Genomic DNA, 18,162 nt, shown 5'->3' with positions numbered 1-18,162 from the left:
CTATGCATCCACAGCCATTTCCAGGGTAAATCTCCTCTGGATGATGCCTTTGTTATGCGTCCTGCCCAATGCAGCGCTAGTCTTTGGTGGCCATAATACACATGCGATAATAATTAACAGCTTCAGTGCCGAGGCCAACTTTGAATGTAATTTCACTGTTTTCCTTGTTGCAGGGTGAAAAGTAGCTTTAGTCTCACAGCCAGATCTTTATCCCAGCAGCACGGGGTCAGTAAAAAGCTGCTTCAGTCACTGCCTGAGATGTCTGTGAAGGGTGTTGCTGTTGCCTTCTGTTGGGAGATGGCAGGCTGTAAAGGGAAGTAGAGGAAAGAGCATGGCTGATCATGGCTTCATTTTTGAGGTTTAGTCTCCCTCTGAGCAAGGTCTTTGTGGTGATTACAGGAGATAACTGATGGGTCTGATAGGTGGGCTGAGGCGAATCCCCCTTTCTGTAACCCTCAGTACTGTGTTAGTATTTCCATACCCCATGTCTTGACAACAATATGGGGAAGTGGGAAGCCCCTTCCTTATTAACAGTTAATTTTTAGACCATAGACGTGTTGTCTGGAACTGCTGCCTAAAAGCTTGGATTTTCCCATATTCATTCTGGTTTACCCCCTACGCCCCCATTTTGGCTGAGTCTCAGCATAGCTTTTCAAAAAAATTGGCATTCCTGGAAAGAAAGTATCAGGATGGAATATGTATTGCAGGCCAAGGTTGGTTGTTAAAATGGCTAAATCCCTGTTAAACCATTTCTCACATATCTAGGCAGACTGTGCCTGTGTTATACTTTCAGGAGCTGGATCTTTGTTACACCTTTCTCTTCTAGCTGGAAAAGGCCGTTCCTATTAAAAATCTACACGAAGCATGTGTAGTTGGAGATCAGGCCTTTCCTTAATTCTTTCTTAATGCAAGGGGTTTGTCTTTGCTAAGCAGATTATGTGGTTTTATCCAGCACTGTTAGGTAGGAAGGGGATGGTTTTTTTCTGAACGAGCAGAAGTCATGGTGTAGGTTTAATTGTCCTGGCATAAAAAGGCTTTTGTTGGCATCACTATAAACCACAATATGGTATAAATGACATCAGTAAGAGAATTTCATTGCTGATTAAGCTGTATTTCTATCAGGGACAATTTTAGCTGATCTAGGATGGAGCTACAGTGACGCTGCCATCCTCCTCTCCCCAGCCACGTGCTCCTTCCTCCTCTTGCATCAGTACCGTTGTTAAGTCAGTTTTGGGTGACCTTGGTTGGGAGCTAAACCAGCTGAAAATTCTCTCTAAAATAAAGAGTAGTAATAATACAAGACAGGGTAGTGCCCTGAAAGTGCATATAAGTAAGTAGCCAGACAGATATCAATACTACTGGAGGATTTTTGTAGCGTAGAGCTATTTTCCTGCATTATCTGGATTTAGGGATCTGGCTCCTGTTACAAGCTCTTGGGGCAATTTAAGGACCCAGGGAAAAAAAAAATCAAGTGTCTCCACACAAATGTGCTTCCCCAGTGAGGTTTCCTCCTGCTGGGTAGATCCAGTCCCTTAGCATCAGTACCACATCTCTAGATCTCCCCTGAAGTGTGGGGTAGCTAGGGATGGACAAGGGAATCTGACCCCTGTGTTTATACTATTACCATAACTCACAGCTGATTGCTCTCCAGTGATGTAAGTAGCTCTGGGGCTGTTACAGGTGAGAGAAAACTACAGAAAACTACATACAGAGTTTAAAACAAGAGTTTGTAAGCAGGAAGCTGTTAAACACACAGACTTGGAAAATCCAACAGTAAAGCAGGATATGTTTAGTGCCAGCATGAAAGCTTTGCAGCACAACTCTCATTAGGTACTGTGTGCTTTGCACTAGTGGTGGATACTCCACTTAATTTGATTTCTTGTTGCTGCCAGCTTGCTGTGTTTTATATATGGATGCCTTGTGGCATATTGGTGAGTGTAGCTTTAGACAAACAGCTTGTGCTCTTTGCCTTGGTTTCCCCAGTGATACAATGGACATAATATTTCCATTCGTATTTGCAGGGCTGTCCTGAGGCTTCACTAGTGAACATTTGAAAAGCACTATGTCTACACCAAGTACGACTACTGTCAATTTCTAAAAAGTGCAACTGTTTGTGCTTACCCTTTATGCCATTCTCGTAGGCATTTGAACTCTGTGATCTACATTGCTTGGAGTTCTGAGTCTCAAATAAGCATCTGAGATAGACCTTTGTTTCCCTTTTCTTTCTCTCCCCAAATATATTGCTTTTGATTCTAAATTTGAGGTTAAAAGTCTTAAGAGCTAAATACCGGGAATTGGAAAACAAATTAAATTTGCTGTCGGGTCCTTGCTGCCTCCTGGTGGAGAATTACTGATCACTTCATTGAAGCTGTCTTTGGGATGAGTTATATCAAAAATGCTGAGCTTATAAAAACATTTTGGGACTAACATTTTAAAACTGTATATTTTGGAACAAAGATCTCATTGGAACACATGAGGTGATCTTGAAAATGAAGCCTTGGGTTGTTTACTTGCATTGATGACCATTATGTGTTCTTGTTTTCTTCTAAGCTGGAGCCTGAAATAAGTAGTTATGCTTTTCACAACAACTTCTGGTTTTTTTCCAGAAGAGGATAAAATGACTTCCTCATCTCACTGTCAAAAGCAGCAGAATGTTATCTAGAAAGGAAGCAACTGCCAAAATCATGTCTCTCTGATACTAAAATGTCTTCCTAAATGATACTGAGCAAATTCTTAGTGTTTATAAACGCTTTACAAAAGGGTGTTTGCCTTTCCTTGTCGTTCCCAGATGTTCCTTTGCAAAACCTAACACTTCCCCAGAACAGTTTGGCTGCTTGTTGTTGGAAGGTTTAAGATAGAAGAGCAGTGCCTGGGCATATATTAGTTTTTCCAGCAACAGGCCTCCTTGTAAGAAGTCATTACTACACTCAGCTGATCTGTCCCTGTCCTCTCTACAGATGCATAAGCGTTTCAGAGGCAGTCTGCTCCACAGGGGTTCCTCTGGACCTACCTGTCAGTGTTCAGAGGCCCCTGGAGATCTGAGCAGCAATGCAGGCCATGTCCAAGAGACAGCATGGGGTTCGGGCTGCGGAGTCTGGATTTAAGATGGATTTCCATGATCTGTCCGTATCATGCTGCTAGTGTAGGGTGTGAACGCGTCTTGCGAGGCAGGGAGCGCAGCCCCATGGAAACCCACTGCACAGTGTTGGATGAACAAACCCTTAGAGTCTGTCCGGCTCTCAGATGAGAGTGCTGATTTCAGCAAGGGCAGCCCAGCCTTTGTGGGGCATGCCGGAGGTGGTATATGGACAGGCAAAGAAGTCCAAGTCCCCTGCCTGCGCTGGCTTGTGTTCTCCAGAGTGGATCGAGGAGCAGCTATATGGTAGGGACTGCTGATACCCAGGCATGATTTCATCCCTCAGTCAATTTAATTCCTAGAAGCAGATTGGAAAGTGAGCAGCAGGTTTATGGTCTGTGCTCAGACCTGCCACCTTCCCAGTGGCATAACGCAGGCCGAGAGCAATTGGGATTTTACTAACGTGGTTTCCTCTTCTTTCTTTGACATATGTAGGCTTTGTGTGTGAACTGGTCAAACCTCAAACTGCCCTGGGTGGATCTGGACTGGCTGATCGATATCTCCTGCCAGATAACTGAGCTTGATCTCTCTGCCAACTGCCTGGTCTCCCTTCCATCTGTGATCCCATGGGGCCTGATAAACCTCAGGAAGCTCAGCCTGGCTGACAATCAGCTGACAGAGTTACCCAGCGTACAGTCATCCGACGAAATTATATGTACAAGGTGTGTGTGCCAGCTGCCTACAGCAAACTGAACCTGTATGGAGAGCAGGTGCAAATGAATCAGTTGTGCTTGTGTGAAAGTGAAGAGCATATGCAGGAGCTTCTTGGTTTATTTTCTGTCTGCTGCAAGGTTTAACTCAACCTAAAATTGCTCCTTTGCATTCTCAGTGTTTCCGAGTTAGTTGTCAGGACAATTGTAGGCACTTCTATTCCTGTATTGTCTCGTGTTGCCTCTGCTTTTCTCCAGCTCTGGTAAGCCCCACTCCTCTAAGTCTAAGCCATGAGCTGATTCAGATTGACGTTCCCTGGCTCATATCAATTATCTGATCTGCTGTCTACCCAGACCACTTCTGTCTGCTCCCTGGAACGGTTATTTTTCTAAATAGGGTTTTTTTGCTTTGCCCTGTGAGAGCGCATTCCAGCTGCTTCCATTCAGACCTAAGGCTGTCCTGGTAAAATAGATGTCTATGGCAACAGGAGTCTTTGCTAGCATTTTATTGATGCCTGACTGAGTATCTTCTGTACTCACAGGTTACTCGAGGTTGACGTATCCAGCAACAGGCTCTCTACTCTCCCTTCTGGATTCCTACATCTTAAAAACCTTAAAAAACTCATTGCTGCTAAAAATTATATGGAGAAGTTATTTGACGAGGAAAACAGTACGTACAGTCCAATGTTACACTTACATATCAAGGCCTCATTTATAAGGGAGAGCCCCAAAGTGTTAAAATAACAACTTAAAGTCAGTATTAGCTAGAGATGCTTAGCATCTCTCAATCCTTTATCCAAAGTATGTGAAAAGGCCTGGTTTTTTTTTATCACTCATTAAATCCTTTGGCTCTTATCTAGTGAGTATTCAGCATCTTGCTGGATCAGACTGCTGTCATGCTTACACCAAGTCCACAATGTTTCGTGTTTTCTAGCAACTAATTGGATTGGCTTAAGGAAGCTGCAGGAGTTTGACGTCTCTGACAACAGGTTGGTGGAACTTCCAACGGTTTTTCTATACTGCTTCAAGTCCCTAAACATACTGAATGTTTCCAGAAATCAGCTGAAAGTGTTTCCAGATCCCTGGGCCTGCCCCTTGGTAAGTCAAACTGCTCTGACAGAGTCAGAGGTTGAAAAAGCTGTTAAAACAATGCAAAAAAAAAAAAAATACTGTGGTGCTTAAAAAGCTGTCAGACATCTTAGGCTAAAAGACTCTTCTGTTTCTGTACAAGTGACCCTGCCTGATCCAGTTTACTGGTCTCAGATCAAGTCTTTCTGAGGTTCTACCCTGCTCTGGCTGTGTTGATGGTTTGGTGGAAAACTTCTAGAAACATTTCTTATATGGACGTGTTTGTTTTCTCTGTAGTTCATACGAGCGGAAGTATTGTTACAATCATTTTACAGAACACAGCCTTCATTCAAAGTTAACTTTGCCCAAACCCATGGCTAACTAGGGCATCTGTATCCATGACTGTGGCTTTGTTCCTCATTGTTACAGAGATAGCAGGAGAACAGTATACTTTGAGGTGTTTATTTCTGGTTGAAAAGCAAATGGAGATAATTTTTAAAAATAACTTTTGAAATACCTTTTGCCCACCAAAGAATTTGCCCATCACAACTGAGTGCATCTCCTCAGCAAATCCTATGTGCCTGCATACACAATAATTTATCTAGATCAAAATATCTAAAGAGATCACCTAGAATTAATTTATTAATGTCTTAAATATGTGACAGCAGATCAACCTCATTATGTAAAGAGGCGGTTACTATTCTGTGGGTGATTTTTCTTTTGTGTTTTCCAGAAATGTTGTAAAGCATCTAGAAATTCACTGGAATTCCTACCTGACGCATTGACTATTTTCTGGAAAAATCACCTCAGAGAAGTGGATTTTTCTGAGAACTCACTAAAAGAAGTTCCACCGGGACTCTTCCAGCTTGAAGTAAGTGTCATTTCTTCCCACTTCACAGGATTTCTTTTAATACCTACTCAGACCTCAATGTCATAGCAGTGGCTGCCTGGTTAAGGTAGGAGACTACCTGCTGTTTTGAGTTGATGAACACAGCAATTGCACAGAGCCTCTGAGCAGCCCGTAACCTCCTGAATGACTGCATTCAGGCCACACTATTCTCACCGTGATACGGTATCTAGCTTTTGACATGGGTCTTCTGAGAACTCTTTGGATGTCTGTGGTTTTCAGATTTTGGGAGTGCAGTTTGGAAGACAACCACTGCATTGTAGCCGCAAGCTCCAACCATTGAAATATAAATGTACTCAAGTGGGCTCGCAAATAGTTGTGTTTTTTCTTAATCTGGCACACCAGTGTTGTGTAATTAAGAATTAGTCTTTCTATGCTGAAAATAGCATGTTTGAATGCCCTAAACAATGCTAGCTGGCATCTCACTTATCTTTAAGTGTGTGCAGATTAAATAAGTCTTCCTAGTGGACATCAGAGATCCATAGATTTACTTAGAAGTTCTTCAGAATTTGTGGCTTCACATGGTTTTGACATGAAATGAAGCAGAACTCGGGGGTTTGCTCCAAGCTTCCCTTCCAGATTGTGAAACTCAGGGTCATGGAGATAGAAACAGAGGTAAATCATTGTGCAGAAGTTTCATGATTTTCACTGCTGGCCTCTGTGGGAAGGATGCTGAAGTGATGGTTCGTATCCATGTCCAATTTAGACCTCAGGAGTCTGCTGCAAAGGTGCCTCTTGCTCCTGCCTGGAAGAAGAGTACTGAGGGTCGTTTGCTCCCTCCGTTGTTTTTAATGATCCCTGCAGATTTGGCTTTGCTTTCTGGTAACCATTTGGTTTCAATTGGCATTTCTCCTGAAATAGAATGAATCCTGTGAACTATTGTCTCCGAAACTTGTTTTTTCTGAACGCATTAAAAATAAGCCCAGTGGGTGGGAGCCACCATGGCAGATATTAAACACTAGGTGGTGCTTCAAGGGCACATTTCTTTGGGTGCCACTGCGCAGAGGCTGCAGAGGGATGTGAAGGCGTCAGTACAAGACATCAGAGAAGGCATCAGTGCAGTCTCTGGTGACGGTCTGACTTCAAAGGTAGCAAGCTTTGGCTGCCTTAAATAATTCCAGTTCTTATCCGTACGTCTTTAGCCTTACCTTCATAAAAAACATAAATAGCAGATATTTTCACTCCCCCAAGGGCAAGAGTGTGGTGGGCAATTAGAAGGTGAAAGCCCTGGTTTGGGCTACTCCTTGGTTGTAGAGTTTGTGTCAGTGAACAGGGCTGCACTCATGCTTCAGCCCTCTCCAGAAGTGGATGTGGAAGGAGGAGAAACGGGCAGTTAACATGTTCCTACACATAATGTGCTAAGCAGCAGTGAACTGTTGTCTTCCTGGGAAAAGATGAAAGCAGGGGAGGAACTGAGATTTGAAAGCATGTCTCTGACCTAGGCTGGTGGGATATGTAGTTCCTCACTGGCCTTTGCTTGGTTTGTGGAGGGGTCTTAAGACTGGGACCACCTCACAGTTGCTAATATGATGTATATACTAGAAATGTGGTGCTAAGGGAATCAGAGGCCTCAGCTTTCCTGTCTGTTGCCTCCTAAAGGAACCAACTGTACATGCTCCAAGCCATGTCTTAGTGCTTTAGACTAGTTTGCTTCTCTTGAGGAGACCCAACCCTCTCTGGGTGGAATTATTCAGGTAACACCGGTCACCTTTTCCACATCACGAGCTGAACGAGCCAGCCTAATCTGGATGCTGCAGTTTCTTCCCCCTGATATAATCTAACGCACCAGAGCCCTTTTGCATGCTGCGGCAGTAGGTTTGAAGGAAGCTGTCTGCTGCTGCCATTGTCTCACTTCTGGAGGCACCCATTCTCTTCCTGAAATGCAGCAAAAATGGAGAAGTTAGAGACGAGGGAAGATGCAACTGCAAAACAAGGACTAGTGATCTCCAGGATTACAGTCATGAAGAGCCACAGCCAGTTGGAAGTCACTAATTTTCCCCCTACAGAGCAGGCACATAAGCATTGCATATAATCTCACCAGGCTCTCAGCTCTCCTGGAGAGGGGCCTTTGTCAGCATTTGTGGGGGACATGTAGCATGGATACAGTTGACTGAAAATGAAGCACCCCAGCTAGACCACACAGAACAATGTTTGTGCTAATTCTGGAACGTGTAGCCACCCTTTCCTCCCGCCCCCTGCTCAGGGATATTTTGGAGGAGAAGTTTGAAGCATTGTCACTGCACAGCCCCATGCTGATACTTGGAGAGAGCTCGACACCAGGCGCCAAGGGAGGACTGGGTCTTCCTTCCAACAGGAGGTTCGAGCCAGTGGAAGGCTAATGATGGTAAAATCATTGGCTGTCAAGATGCGAGTGGCAGGGAAGGTTTTATAGTTTTCGTGGTTTTCCAACCCTTTCCTCTAGTGGTTCACTCTGCGTATCCATGCTTCTATGTTTTACTTTACCTTCCCCACGCCCCACCAGGGCCCAGTGCTGCCCCTCTCTTATCACTAGAGGGAGTGTTTGGCATGGTAATTGCCATGCCAGCAACTGCTGGTTGTCCATTGATTATGTCACATGGATACCTCATTTTTCCAATCCAAGAACAGGGGAGGAAGGCCAACAGACTGGCTTTGTGAGACTTTGTTAATCTGCTTGATGAAAAGGGGCATAAACCTTTTATATTATGTGGAGCACATAAAACATTTAACACACTTGAAGTCTGTGCTGGTAAAACGTGATTTCCGTGGGGTATAATTCATTAATACTGCTGTACTTGTGGCACAAGATAATTCAGCTGACATTCTCCTTGTCTCAGTTTTCATGGGGGGGGGGACTTGCAGAATAAACCTGGTTGGAAACTCTACATAGAAGACTGTTTTTCAGTGGAAAATTGGATTTTCAACCAAATGAAAATGATCATTTGAGCCTTGACATTATTTTTAAGGGCAGACGGAAGAGGTTTACAAATCTGAATGTGAACTGCATTTTTTTTTTTCTTTTATATCTCTGTTAAATTTAAAGGAGGGCTTGTGTTTAACCCTATTCATGGTATCTGCAGCTGAGTCCTATCTGTACGGGGTTAACTGTACAAATCAGCTTCACCTCTTGTTTTTAAAATTTCTGTCTCGGTATGAGCAAAAAAAAACCAAAAAGGAGATAGTAACTTGTATAAACCTTGGAAAGTTAATAGAAATCCTTTCCATTTTAATAGACCTGTAATGACAAAGCAATTAATTTTACTTGTGTGAAATAGCTCGCATTTTGCATGTCGATATTATGCATACACAACAGGTGTAAGCCCGCTCTGACGCTAGCTTGCACACACATACAAGACTTCTCATCCATACGTGGCATGCTGTGTAAGTAAATCATACTGTTCTTTTCCGTTTGGAAAGGTTTCCTCAATGAAAGTAAAATGTCCTCTTAAATGGGCTGTTTCCAATTGAATCTGTCAGCAAGTAGACTAATAATCTCCCAGAACTAACAGTGATGTTGCTTTGTGCAGGAAACATGCTTGCTGGAGACAAAAATGAAATGTTTGCATGCTAGGCAGCATGGACAGGGCATTCTGATGAATAAGATGTACTTTCTTAATGTTTCTGTTATTTAATAGCTGTGCTAATAAACCTCTTTCTGTGTGTTTGGTGGACTTTGTCTTCTAACTCTAGGCTATTCCTCTTTTAGGCTTTGGTGTCCCTGAAGCTGCTGGGAAATCAGTTAGTCACATTGCCTTCACAAGATAAGTGGAATTGCAAACAACTTAAATCACTGGATCTTTCCAAAAACCAACTTGGGAAGTAAGTGTTTCTTTCAGATTTTGTCCGAGAAAACAAAAGCTGAAGAAATAATAGCAAACCAAATCCCTCATATAATACAAAGGGTGTCAGTAGTGAATTAATTACCTGCATGGAAGGCATTGATATCCACATACCATGTCTCTAAGTATATTGTGTGTCTGTGACAGTGATGAATTATCCTCTTCTGATTCTTTGGGCATTTAGCACACTATATCATTTATTAAGTGGATAGATTACTGATAATGGCAGTTTAATTTCAGAGCATGTAGAAATTTCTTTAACCTGGTGTGTGGCTCGTTCATTACTACAAATACTAGTTTGGGGGGAGCATACCTTAACCATAAACCATCTGGCTGGACTGCAGTTTGTACTTAGCGTGGGAGTATTGTTTTCGGAAAAAAAAAAAAAAGAAAAATCTTTGTTTTTTAAATGGAATTGTAGCCAGCTGCAAGTTCATAGAGAAGGCTGATGTTAATAAGATCATCCAACAGAAGAGTGATGTTCTTCTGTTTAGAAGTTACCATAGGGCTGTTTAACATAGAGAGTTTAAGGTCCCTTATCTTCTCCAGAACTGCATTGCATTGTGTCATACTTCCATCTTCTCATTCGGGTGCCTGTCCAGCAAATTTTATGGAGCCCTTATGAGTTGCTGTGTCAGCTGCAAAAGGCAAATTAACGTCTCAGTGTATTTCCAGATTCATGTTGTTGGGTCATCTTGTCAGGGACTCTTTGGTGAAAGCAGGGAATGGCAGCAGGTCGGTTCTCCAGCGCTTTTTGTGAAGCTTGTTCAATTTGCTGTTTGACAGCCTACTTAACCCTGACACCCATAAAGCCGAGGGTCAAGTGCTCTCGCCCTGGGAGCTGAAAGTGCTGCCTTGCAAAGCTCTGTTAATTTGCCAGAAGAAAACCATTGGGCCTGGACAAGCGTTGGTGGAGTCTAGCTCTGTGATTGCACAGCAGGTTTCAATCCCATCTCTCAAAAGCAGATAGGAACCTGTGAGAGCTGTGCTGTGAATCCCACAGCCTTGAGTGGGGCCGAACTGCACTGCGTAGTGCCCTGGGCATGCAGCTCCAGCACAGTTCTCGACTGTCGTGTCCAAGGTCTTTTCTCCACACGTCACCATTTTGTTTTGCCTGCAGGAGCGATGAGGGATTTAAAACAAAGCGGATTCCCTTTTTCACCACGAAGAGCAGGGTGCGCTGTGGCCCGGAGGCAGGTAAGCTACGCGGCAGTGCAGATGTAGGGAAGCGAGTGTTGAGCATGCCAGGTGAGCTGTGGGGCAGCAGGAGTCTGTGGAGTTTGGCTGGAGGGAAATCAGTGTAAATTCATCTGCAATTTTAAGGGCAACAGCATTTAAATTAAGAGGAAATATGTTTAGATAAAACATTCCTGAAGAAATGGTGCAGCTGGTTGGTACCATCAATATAGAAAGATGAAGAATGAGTGAAACTTGTTTCTTTCACTGAGCTTTTCTTCTTTTCATGAAGGTTATTCTTTTTAGCCAGAGTATGAACTCATATGTTGAAAGGAAATTAACCCATAATTAGTCTTATTAGTCTTAGGATTGTTTCTGTTGCTGAATTCGTAAATTGCATGTTTTCCACTGTCTCTGTGATTTTCACCCATAGTTTGGGGCAGAGCAGAAGAGATGTTCTGGATTAGTGCACGTGAAATCGCAGAGAGAACAAAGGAATATCTGAGGATATTTGCACTGCTTCCTGCTCTCTGTGGGATTCATCTGCATTTCTTTTTGTTTGTTTGTTTTATTTTAAAGCACTCGGAGTTTTCTCATTCTCGGCTGCCTGAAGAACGGCTTGCTCTAAAGCGTTCTTGGCAAATCTCAGAGTGGAATAGAGCTGGCATCTTCGTGATGCACATCTGACCAGCCCTCAGCTGCTCGCGGGAGGGAGAGGCCCTCCTGCAGCAAAAGCTTTCCTCAGTTCCCCTGAAAACTGTGCACGATCTCAGGTCCAAGTGAATAAGGAAAACTGGTAAATGCACCAAATACAGCCGTAGCTATAGGTTAGGACTGGAGGTCCTAACCTGCAGTCTGCTCATCTGGGGGGCAGAGGCTCTACCGGGACCTCCAGGCAAGGCTAATCCTACCTCACTTTTCCATCCAAGGAAGTAGAGGCTGCTGTGCAGGAAGTCCTGTATCTGCACCCTAAGGAGGAGAAGGGGTTGGCCAGCACTGTTTTGCAAGTAGGAAATGGAAATAGAAATGCTGTGACATTGGTGAAATCCTGAACATGGAAGAATTGGAAAAGGAGTCTGAATCTTGCGAATCAGATATCAGTCTCACATATCAGAGCTTCTCCGTGAAGTGCTACAGCAGCATTTCTCAATGGGGAGAGAAGGGCAGAAGCAGTGGGCAAAGGCACCTAAAACCAGCTCTAAAAGGGAATTGCTGCCCTAACGGAATTTCTACATGCTGCAAACCCAGCATACCCCTCTGCATAGAGGAGAGGGCGGACTCTGCATTAGTAGCATTTGAAAAGCCTTCACCCATAATAGCCAGGTGCAACTTCGAGCTGCCTGAGGTTGCCTCAGGTTGCAGGAGGGTGCAGAGTGGCCCACCCGGCTGGTGCCACAGTTGAATAGTCACAGGGAGAGAGCAAAGCCAGCTCATCTCTTTTTCTCTGTTCCTCTGCCAAGTATAGCTTGGTGAGACTAGAGGATGTGGCCAAGAATTTAAAGAACATTGAGAGAAAACAGAAGCTGGAGTACATCAGCTGCGCACATAAGTCTCCTAGTGAGGTGGGGGGCAGGTTTTCGTATGATTTTACCAACAAAGCTATTTACTTAAGTCTAGATTATTTAAAGGGAATAATTTATGGATGCTGACTATATTTGACTGATAAATCTCTGAATAACTTCTTGCACGTATATGTGGTGTTACTGGCGTTTACTCATCTAAAAATATATTTTCAAGATTGGATTTAATTTTTCTGCAGTTCTTTAAAAGAAAATTTGAGCTCGAGCCAGAAAAATCATAAATAACTCACGAATAAATAATTACAATTCATAAACACCTCGAGTTTGCTTCCAGTATAGTACACTCCCTTCCACCTGGGACTCTGGTGAATTGAGAGTATTGCTACTATTTTAGGTGTTTGCTCCTACGTGTTGAAGAGGGACTAAATCTGTCTGTGCCTAGGTGTGTACTGAAGAAGAACAATGAAAAGTTTAAGTCCAGCGATGAGCCAGAAAGGAGCTGAATTGAATCCATGAATAAGCCTGCTGTTCTCCTAAAATAATCCCAAAGATTATTTTTTTTATTTGAAAGCTCAAAGGCAGACTGTGACACCCTGCCCACACCAGACAGTCCTGTCACGTATATAAAACATCCCTGCAGACAGTGAGACTCTATCTTACTCCTTTTCTGATCATAGCTCAGGCTTGAAATGCTGTTAATATTAGAACCAGGGAATTTTTCTCCTGAGAAGACCTCTTCCATTTTCCTCCCTCCCCCCCCACCCCACCCCTTTTCAGGTAAGTCTAGTTACAGTTCCTCAAGTCTCCTCTGTAAGGGAGGAAGATCTTGGTGGAAGTGCAACTGTCCTATCCTTGAGCAATGGTGTGCCTCGCATCTCAGGGAGTTGCTTTTATTGACCATGGAGTCACCAGATGGTGCTGGTTGTACTTTCCTAACCAGAGACTCAGAATCTGCTTGTCCCTGTGTGGCCTAGTTTTCCTTGACTCCAGGATGCTTCTTGGTAGATACATGTGACGCTTAAGACAGCAACACAATTCATGGCAGCTTTTTATGCCACTATCCCGGGAGTAATTTGTGGAGCGAAATGATGCTCTTTGGAACCAGCTGAATTTCCCTTTGTTTGAACCTCTCCAGCAGCAGCAACTCAGCCATGCAGTTGTTGCTATTATTGCTTGGGTTGCTCCCAAAATACGGTAGTTGCTGCTCAGACATGTAGGAAGTCTGAAGTGCCCTGAGACCTTGCAGTCTAAAACAGAATAGAGAGGCAAATACGAGCAGTATTTTAGAGACAGCATAGGTCAGCAGTCTGTCAGCTGCAGTTTGGGTTTTCTTCTCTGTTGTTATTGACTTCGATTCACCATAAACGGCTCCAGAATGCAACGTGGGGGCCTGAACATAAATTCTGACTGGCTTCTGGCTTTTCTCGGGCAACGTGGAAAAAGCATGTTGAGAACCACTTGTGCCCTTGGTATGCCCTTTCACTGCCAGCTGCTAGACTGGAGCAGGGGCAGTTCACAAGGTATTACCCACTGTTCAACAGCAAGAAATATAATGCCACTCATTCTCTGACGTATAGTCACCTTGGCAGGCCTGGAGTTCCTCCCTCAGTACCCCAGAAGTCCTGGAGGCTGCCACCTTCATACATATGCATCACCATGGTTTTAAAAAAAGGAGATGTGAGCATTGATGTTTGATCGCCATTGAAGGCCGTTTCCTTTTCTGCTGTTGCTTCATGGTGGTTCCTGCCATGGAACATGACCTCATGTCCTGCCTACAAAGTTAAGGTGAAGGCTCTTGGTTCAGATCCTTGGTGCCTGTTAATGTGTTAAAGGTGCAATTTGTTTCCTGTCTTGTTCCAGGTCCTTTTTTGGAGTTTCCAGCATTTCTGAGTGATTCTCTGGAAGTCCTTTATCTGAACGACAATCAGCTGGACTCTGTCCCACAGTCTGTTTGCCTTCTGAAAGGTTTAACAGAACTTTATTTAGGAAAGTAAGTCTGTGTCCTGGAAAAGTATGCAGTATTATTTCCATGTTGTTTTAGTGACCAGTCTTCTGTGGAGCCCCACCTTAGATGTCCAGCGCATTTGAAGTCAAAAAGCTGGAAATAGTCAGCCTCTTGTTAGAACTGTGCCCATCATGTGCTTTAGATAAGGAGGAGGCTGGCCTTCTGAATTAGGGAAGATGATCTAATGCTTTGAAGACAGGCCTGGGAATCTGATGTGCCTCTAGTTCATTCTGGCTTTTTGCTGTCAGCTTCTATAGTGTTAAGAGTCAATAACTCATCATTTTTGCCTTTATTTCCTCAACTGTTCAGTAAAGATCATTACACTTGTCTGCCTCAGAGGATAAATTGAGGTTATACATCACTTTGAGGATAGAAATTACTATTAAAGTGCTGAGTAGTCTTATTAAAAAGTTAATGGAAGATTTCTGCAAGGAGAGAATAGTGTAATCTGAGAGTCCATGAGAGCAGCTACTTACACACAAAGCCTGGTTGTTGGTGGATTTATTTGTTTTTGTACAGTAACCCTGGTATCCGAGAGCTTCCTCCAGAACTTGGACAGCTGGCTAATCTCTGGCAGCTGGATATCGAGGAACTAAATATCAGTAACGTTCCTGCAGAGATCAGAAAAGAGGGTAAGGATGATCCTGTGTGTTCTTTATTAAATTGACTGAACATGTAATGAAAATTGCTTCCTTTTAATGGTCCTGGACAGGAACAGAGAGTGTGTGCCCAAGCCCTTGTTGTGGTTAACTGGAATTGCATAGGGAAACCTCCTACGCATATTTGCAAATTTGATAATCAGTACTAAGCTCTGGCTTTGTGATCAATTTAAGATAGATCACATGTTAGAATGATGACTTATAAATGCAGTATTTCATTTGCAGTATGCATGCTGGATAAATTCCATGGCTTGCTTCCTGAATGAGTACATTTTAGGGTATTTAGATGGTCTTCCTAAAGACTGAGGGGTTTAGGATCAGCAGTCACAGTCACATTGAAGTGACTTTATTGTAAGCTGCTAGATTTTTGGATCTATTACAATACTGTCTTCTTTTTGTGTGTTTTAATAAGAAAATCCTGTGGGAACAAAGTTATTAAGAATTATTCCTTCTCCAGCACACTGTTGAAGCCTAAATCTAATTTTAACTGGAAACATAAAAGTAGAAGGAAAAACTGAGTATTTTCCAATACTAAATTAGTATTTTATGTTTCCTTTGAGCTTCTGAAGCATACAAGCCACAGCATTTGTTTCTTCTCACAGTACTCCATTGTAGACTCTCGGAGCAGTGACCTTTTTCTGGGGTCTCTGTCTCAGGTTTGTCCACTAGAGGTTTCTTTGTTTATTCTCTGGGTTGTCTCAGCCCACAGCAAAACTGCAGGGAAAATATTAATTCAGCTGATGAGTCTGCAGCAGTAGGTTTTGTGCAGCCCTGCTGTACATGTGTACATTTGTAACTGCTAACCACAGATAAAGGCTGTTCACTTCCCCCCCATAGGCCCTAAAACAGTGCTGGCATACTTACGAGCACAGCTGCGCAAAGCAGAAAAGTGTAAGCTAATGAAGATGATCATCATCGGTCCTCCGCGACAGGGAAAGTCGACGCTGATTGAGATCCTACAGACAGGAAAAGTCCCTCAGATGATGCACAGCGATGCCACCATACGTACAACAAAATGGGAGCTCCCCAAGCCAGTGGGACACAAGGCGAAGGTGAAAAACAATCAAAGATCCTTAGCCACAGTGGGCTGTTTGAGCCCCTTTTAGACTGAAATTGCCTGCCCTTTTACAAAGAACAGTTTCCATTACCTGTGAGCCAGACCTTGCACATAGTGTGTTTTTAGACCCATCACAATTCCCCTGTTTCATTTCCAGTTTGTGCTAGAGGACAGCTCTGTTTTCCTGAGCACTCAACTTGGTATCCTAACGAGACAGCGCCATGTGTAGGCTGCCTAAATTCTGGCTCTCCCAGCTCAGGTGGTTTTTGGACCCTGATTCTGAGAGAATGTTTTCAATCAGCTTCTCTAAAGCAGATTGTCCTTTCATTTGGGGCCAGAAAAAATGGGACGTCAGTACCTAAAGCTGGAATCCCTTGATACCAGGACTGTCCTAGGTGGGGAAGGTGGGTGGAAGGTAGGATGCCTGACCTCTGGTATGATCCAGGGATATCTAAGGCATTCCTTAAACACCCAAATCTCAGATGGCTCATTCAGGAAGTGTGTCAACCCATACTGAACTCATTTGGACATCACTGAATTCATTCAAGCATTTGTAGGTGGCCCTGTCCATCACCTGTGTAGTAACACAGGGATTAGAGCACACAGAATTGGTCCTGAGGTCTTGTCATGCAGACTGTTTTGGAAGGGGTGGAGGAGCCTGCTGATTCTATTCAGCTATTCTAGGGCGAGGAGTGCCAGGCCGGAGACAGAAGGAAAAAGAGCAAGCACAGCCTGACTCTTTAAAGAGAAGGCTTTGGTGGGAGAAGGGGTTTGTGCATTTTGTGTTGAAGAGCAGTTGAACAAAATAAAAACCTAGACAGCATCAGAGGCCTGGAGTAGGATCGGGATGCCGAACGGGCTTTTGTCCCTACCTCTGAGTCTCTGTCTCTCCATACAGGCACCCACAGCTGAAGGCCTTTCGGATGAACAAAGCAGTCCTGGTGCTAGTTAGGGCTTGGTTTAAACAATATGGAAGTTCTTCCAGCTGTTACTGGGAGATTTCAAACTGGGACTATGTCAGGAGATCAGAGCCCTACTGAGATACTTGGCTCCTTGCTGAAATCTCGTAGGGTACCTTGTCATGTGGGATCAGTGAGTGCTTGGACCTGGACCAGTAAACAGAGCCCATTCGGTGATGCATGATGCTCTGAGGATGGGGGCTGGAGCAGGGTTTGGTTTTCTGCTCAGTCACAGGCTTCTTGCTTCTCCAGGGCCAAGTGATTTAGGGACAGAGCCTCCAAGGTATATAGGCGCTCCTTAGTGAAAGCAAGAGCCTGAATACAATTTAAGTGGAGCGCCGTGCTCCCCCTTACTGCAGTTGTGGGGCTGCACAGAGGAATGGATGCTGAGACACTTGGAAGACAGCCAGAGCTAGAGAGGCCTCCATTTACACGTTTCCCCCAAAATCAGTGAGTCTAATTTACAGTAGCTGTAATTCTGGCCCACCTCTGGTGTGACACACATGTAAGAAGCCTCTGGGCAACGTGCAGGAGGTGTTTATGAAAGGCTTGAGAAGTTTCCCATCTCCTGAGCATCTATATTCTGTTTGGCTCAGTTAGGGCTGAGCTCAGTGGAATTGATTTCAGCAGGGGGTTTCCTGCTCCCCGTAGCAGTGGCAGATAAGTAGCTTCAACAGTCCTGTCGAGCGTGGCACAGACAAGGATGAAACAGTTTCTATTCCAAATGCAGTGAAATACAGGGCTCAGAATGAGGCCCTTGTTTGTACTGGAGAATCCACAGCATTAACTGGAGATTTACCAGCATCAAGGGCACCTCTATCGTTTTAGCAGCAAGTAATTAGTCTTGATTTCCTGTGGGGAAGTGGTAGCCACACTTAACAATTGCTTGTTGATTTTCTTTCCTGGAGGCACAATTAGGACATTGAAACCCTTCTTGTGTCATACATTATGCAGGCGTAGGTTTATACTTCAGCTATTATCTCTCTGTGATTTACTGCAACCGTTTGATTTGAACACTTCTCTTTGTCTAAGTAGGTTGATTCAGTGGAGTTCAATGTCTGGGATATCGGAGGCCCAGCAAGCATGTCTACAGTCAATCAGTGTTTCTTCACAGACAAAGCATTGTACATAGTGGTATGGAACTTGGCACTGGGGGAAGAAGCTGTGGCAAACTTACAGTTCTGGTTGCTGAACATTGAGGTAAGAA

General features: G+C 43.8%; 1 protein-coding gene across 4 annotated transcripts in view; it reads left to right on the top strand.

Annotated features, from left to right (window-relative positions):
* LRRK1 (leucine rich repeat kinase 1) overlaps positions 1-18,162 on the top strand; it is an 82,229-nt gene that overhangs the window by 31,965 nt on the left and 32,102 nt on the right. For all 4 annotated transcript variants that reach the window (XM_064456115.1, XM_064456113.1, XM_064456114.1 and 1 more), the window contains 10 exons: positions 3,572-3,798; positions 4,329-4,456; positions 4,721-4,884; positions 5,588-5,725; positions 9,447-9,559; positions 10,700-10,776; positions 14,136-14,265; positions 14,800-14,912; positions 15,777-15,991; positions 17,991-18,155. In XM_064456115.1, the coding sequence (XP_064312185.1) occupies positions 3,572-3,798; positions 4,329-4,456; positions 4,721-4,884; positions 5,588-5,725; positions 9,447-9,559; positions 10,700-10,776; positions 14,136-14,265; positions 14,800-14,912; positions 15,777-15,991; positions 17,991-18,155 (1,470 nt within the window). The remainder of the gene's footprint in view (positions 1-3,571; positions 3,799-4,328; positions 4,457-4,720; positions 4,885-5,587; positions 5,726-9,446; positions 9,560-10,699; positions 10,777-14,135; positions 14,266-14,799; positions 14,913-15,776; positions 15,992-17,990; positions 18,156-18,162) is intronic.

The sequence above is a fragment of the Phalacrocorax carbo genome, chromosome 7 (assembly GCF_963921805.1).
Source record: "Phalacrocorax carbo chromosome 7, bPhaCar2.1, whole genome shotgun sequence".
NCBI lineage: Eukaryota > Metazoa > Chordata > Aves > Suliformes > Phalacrocoracidae > Phalacrocorax > Phalacrocorax carbo.
The sequence above is the reverse complement of the archived record's forward strand: the minus strand, read 5'-3'. Positions and strand labels throughout refer to the sequence as shown.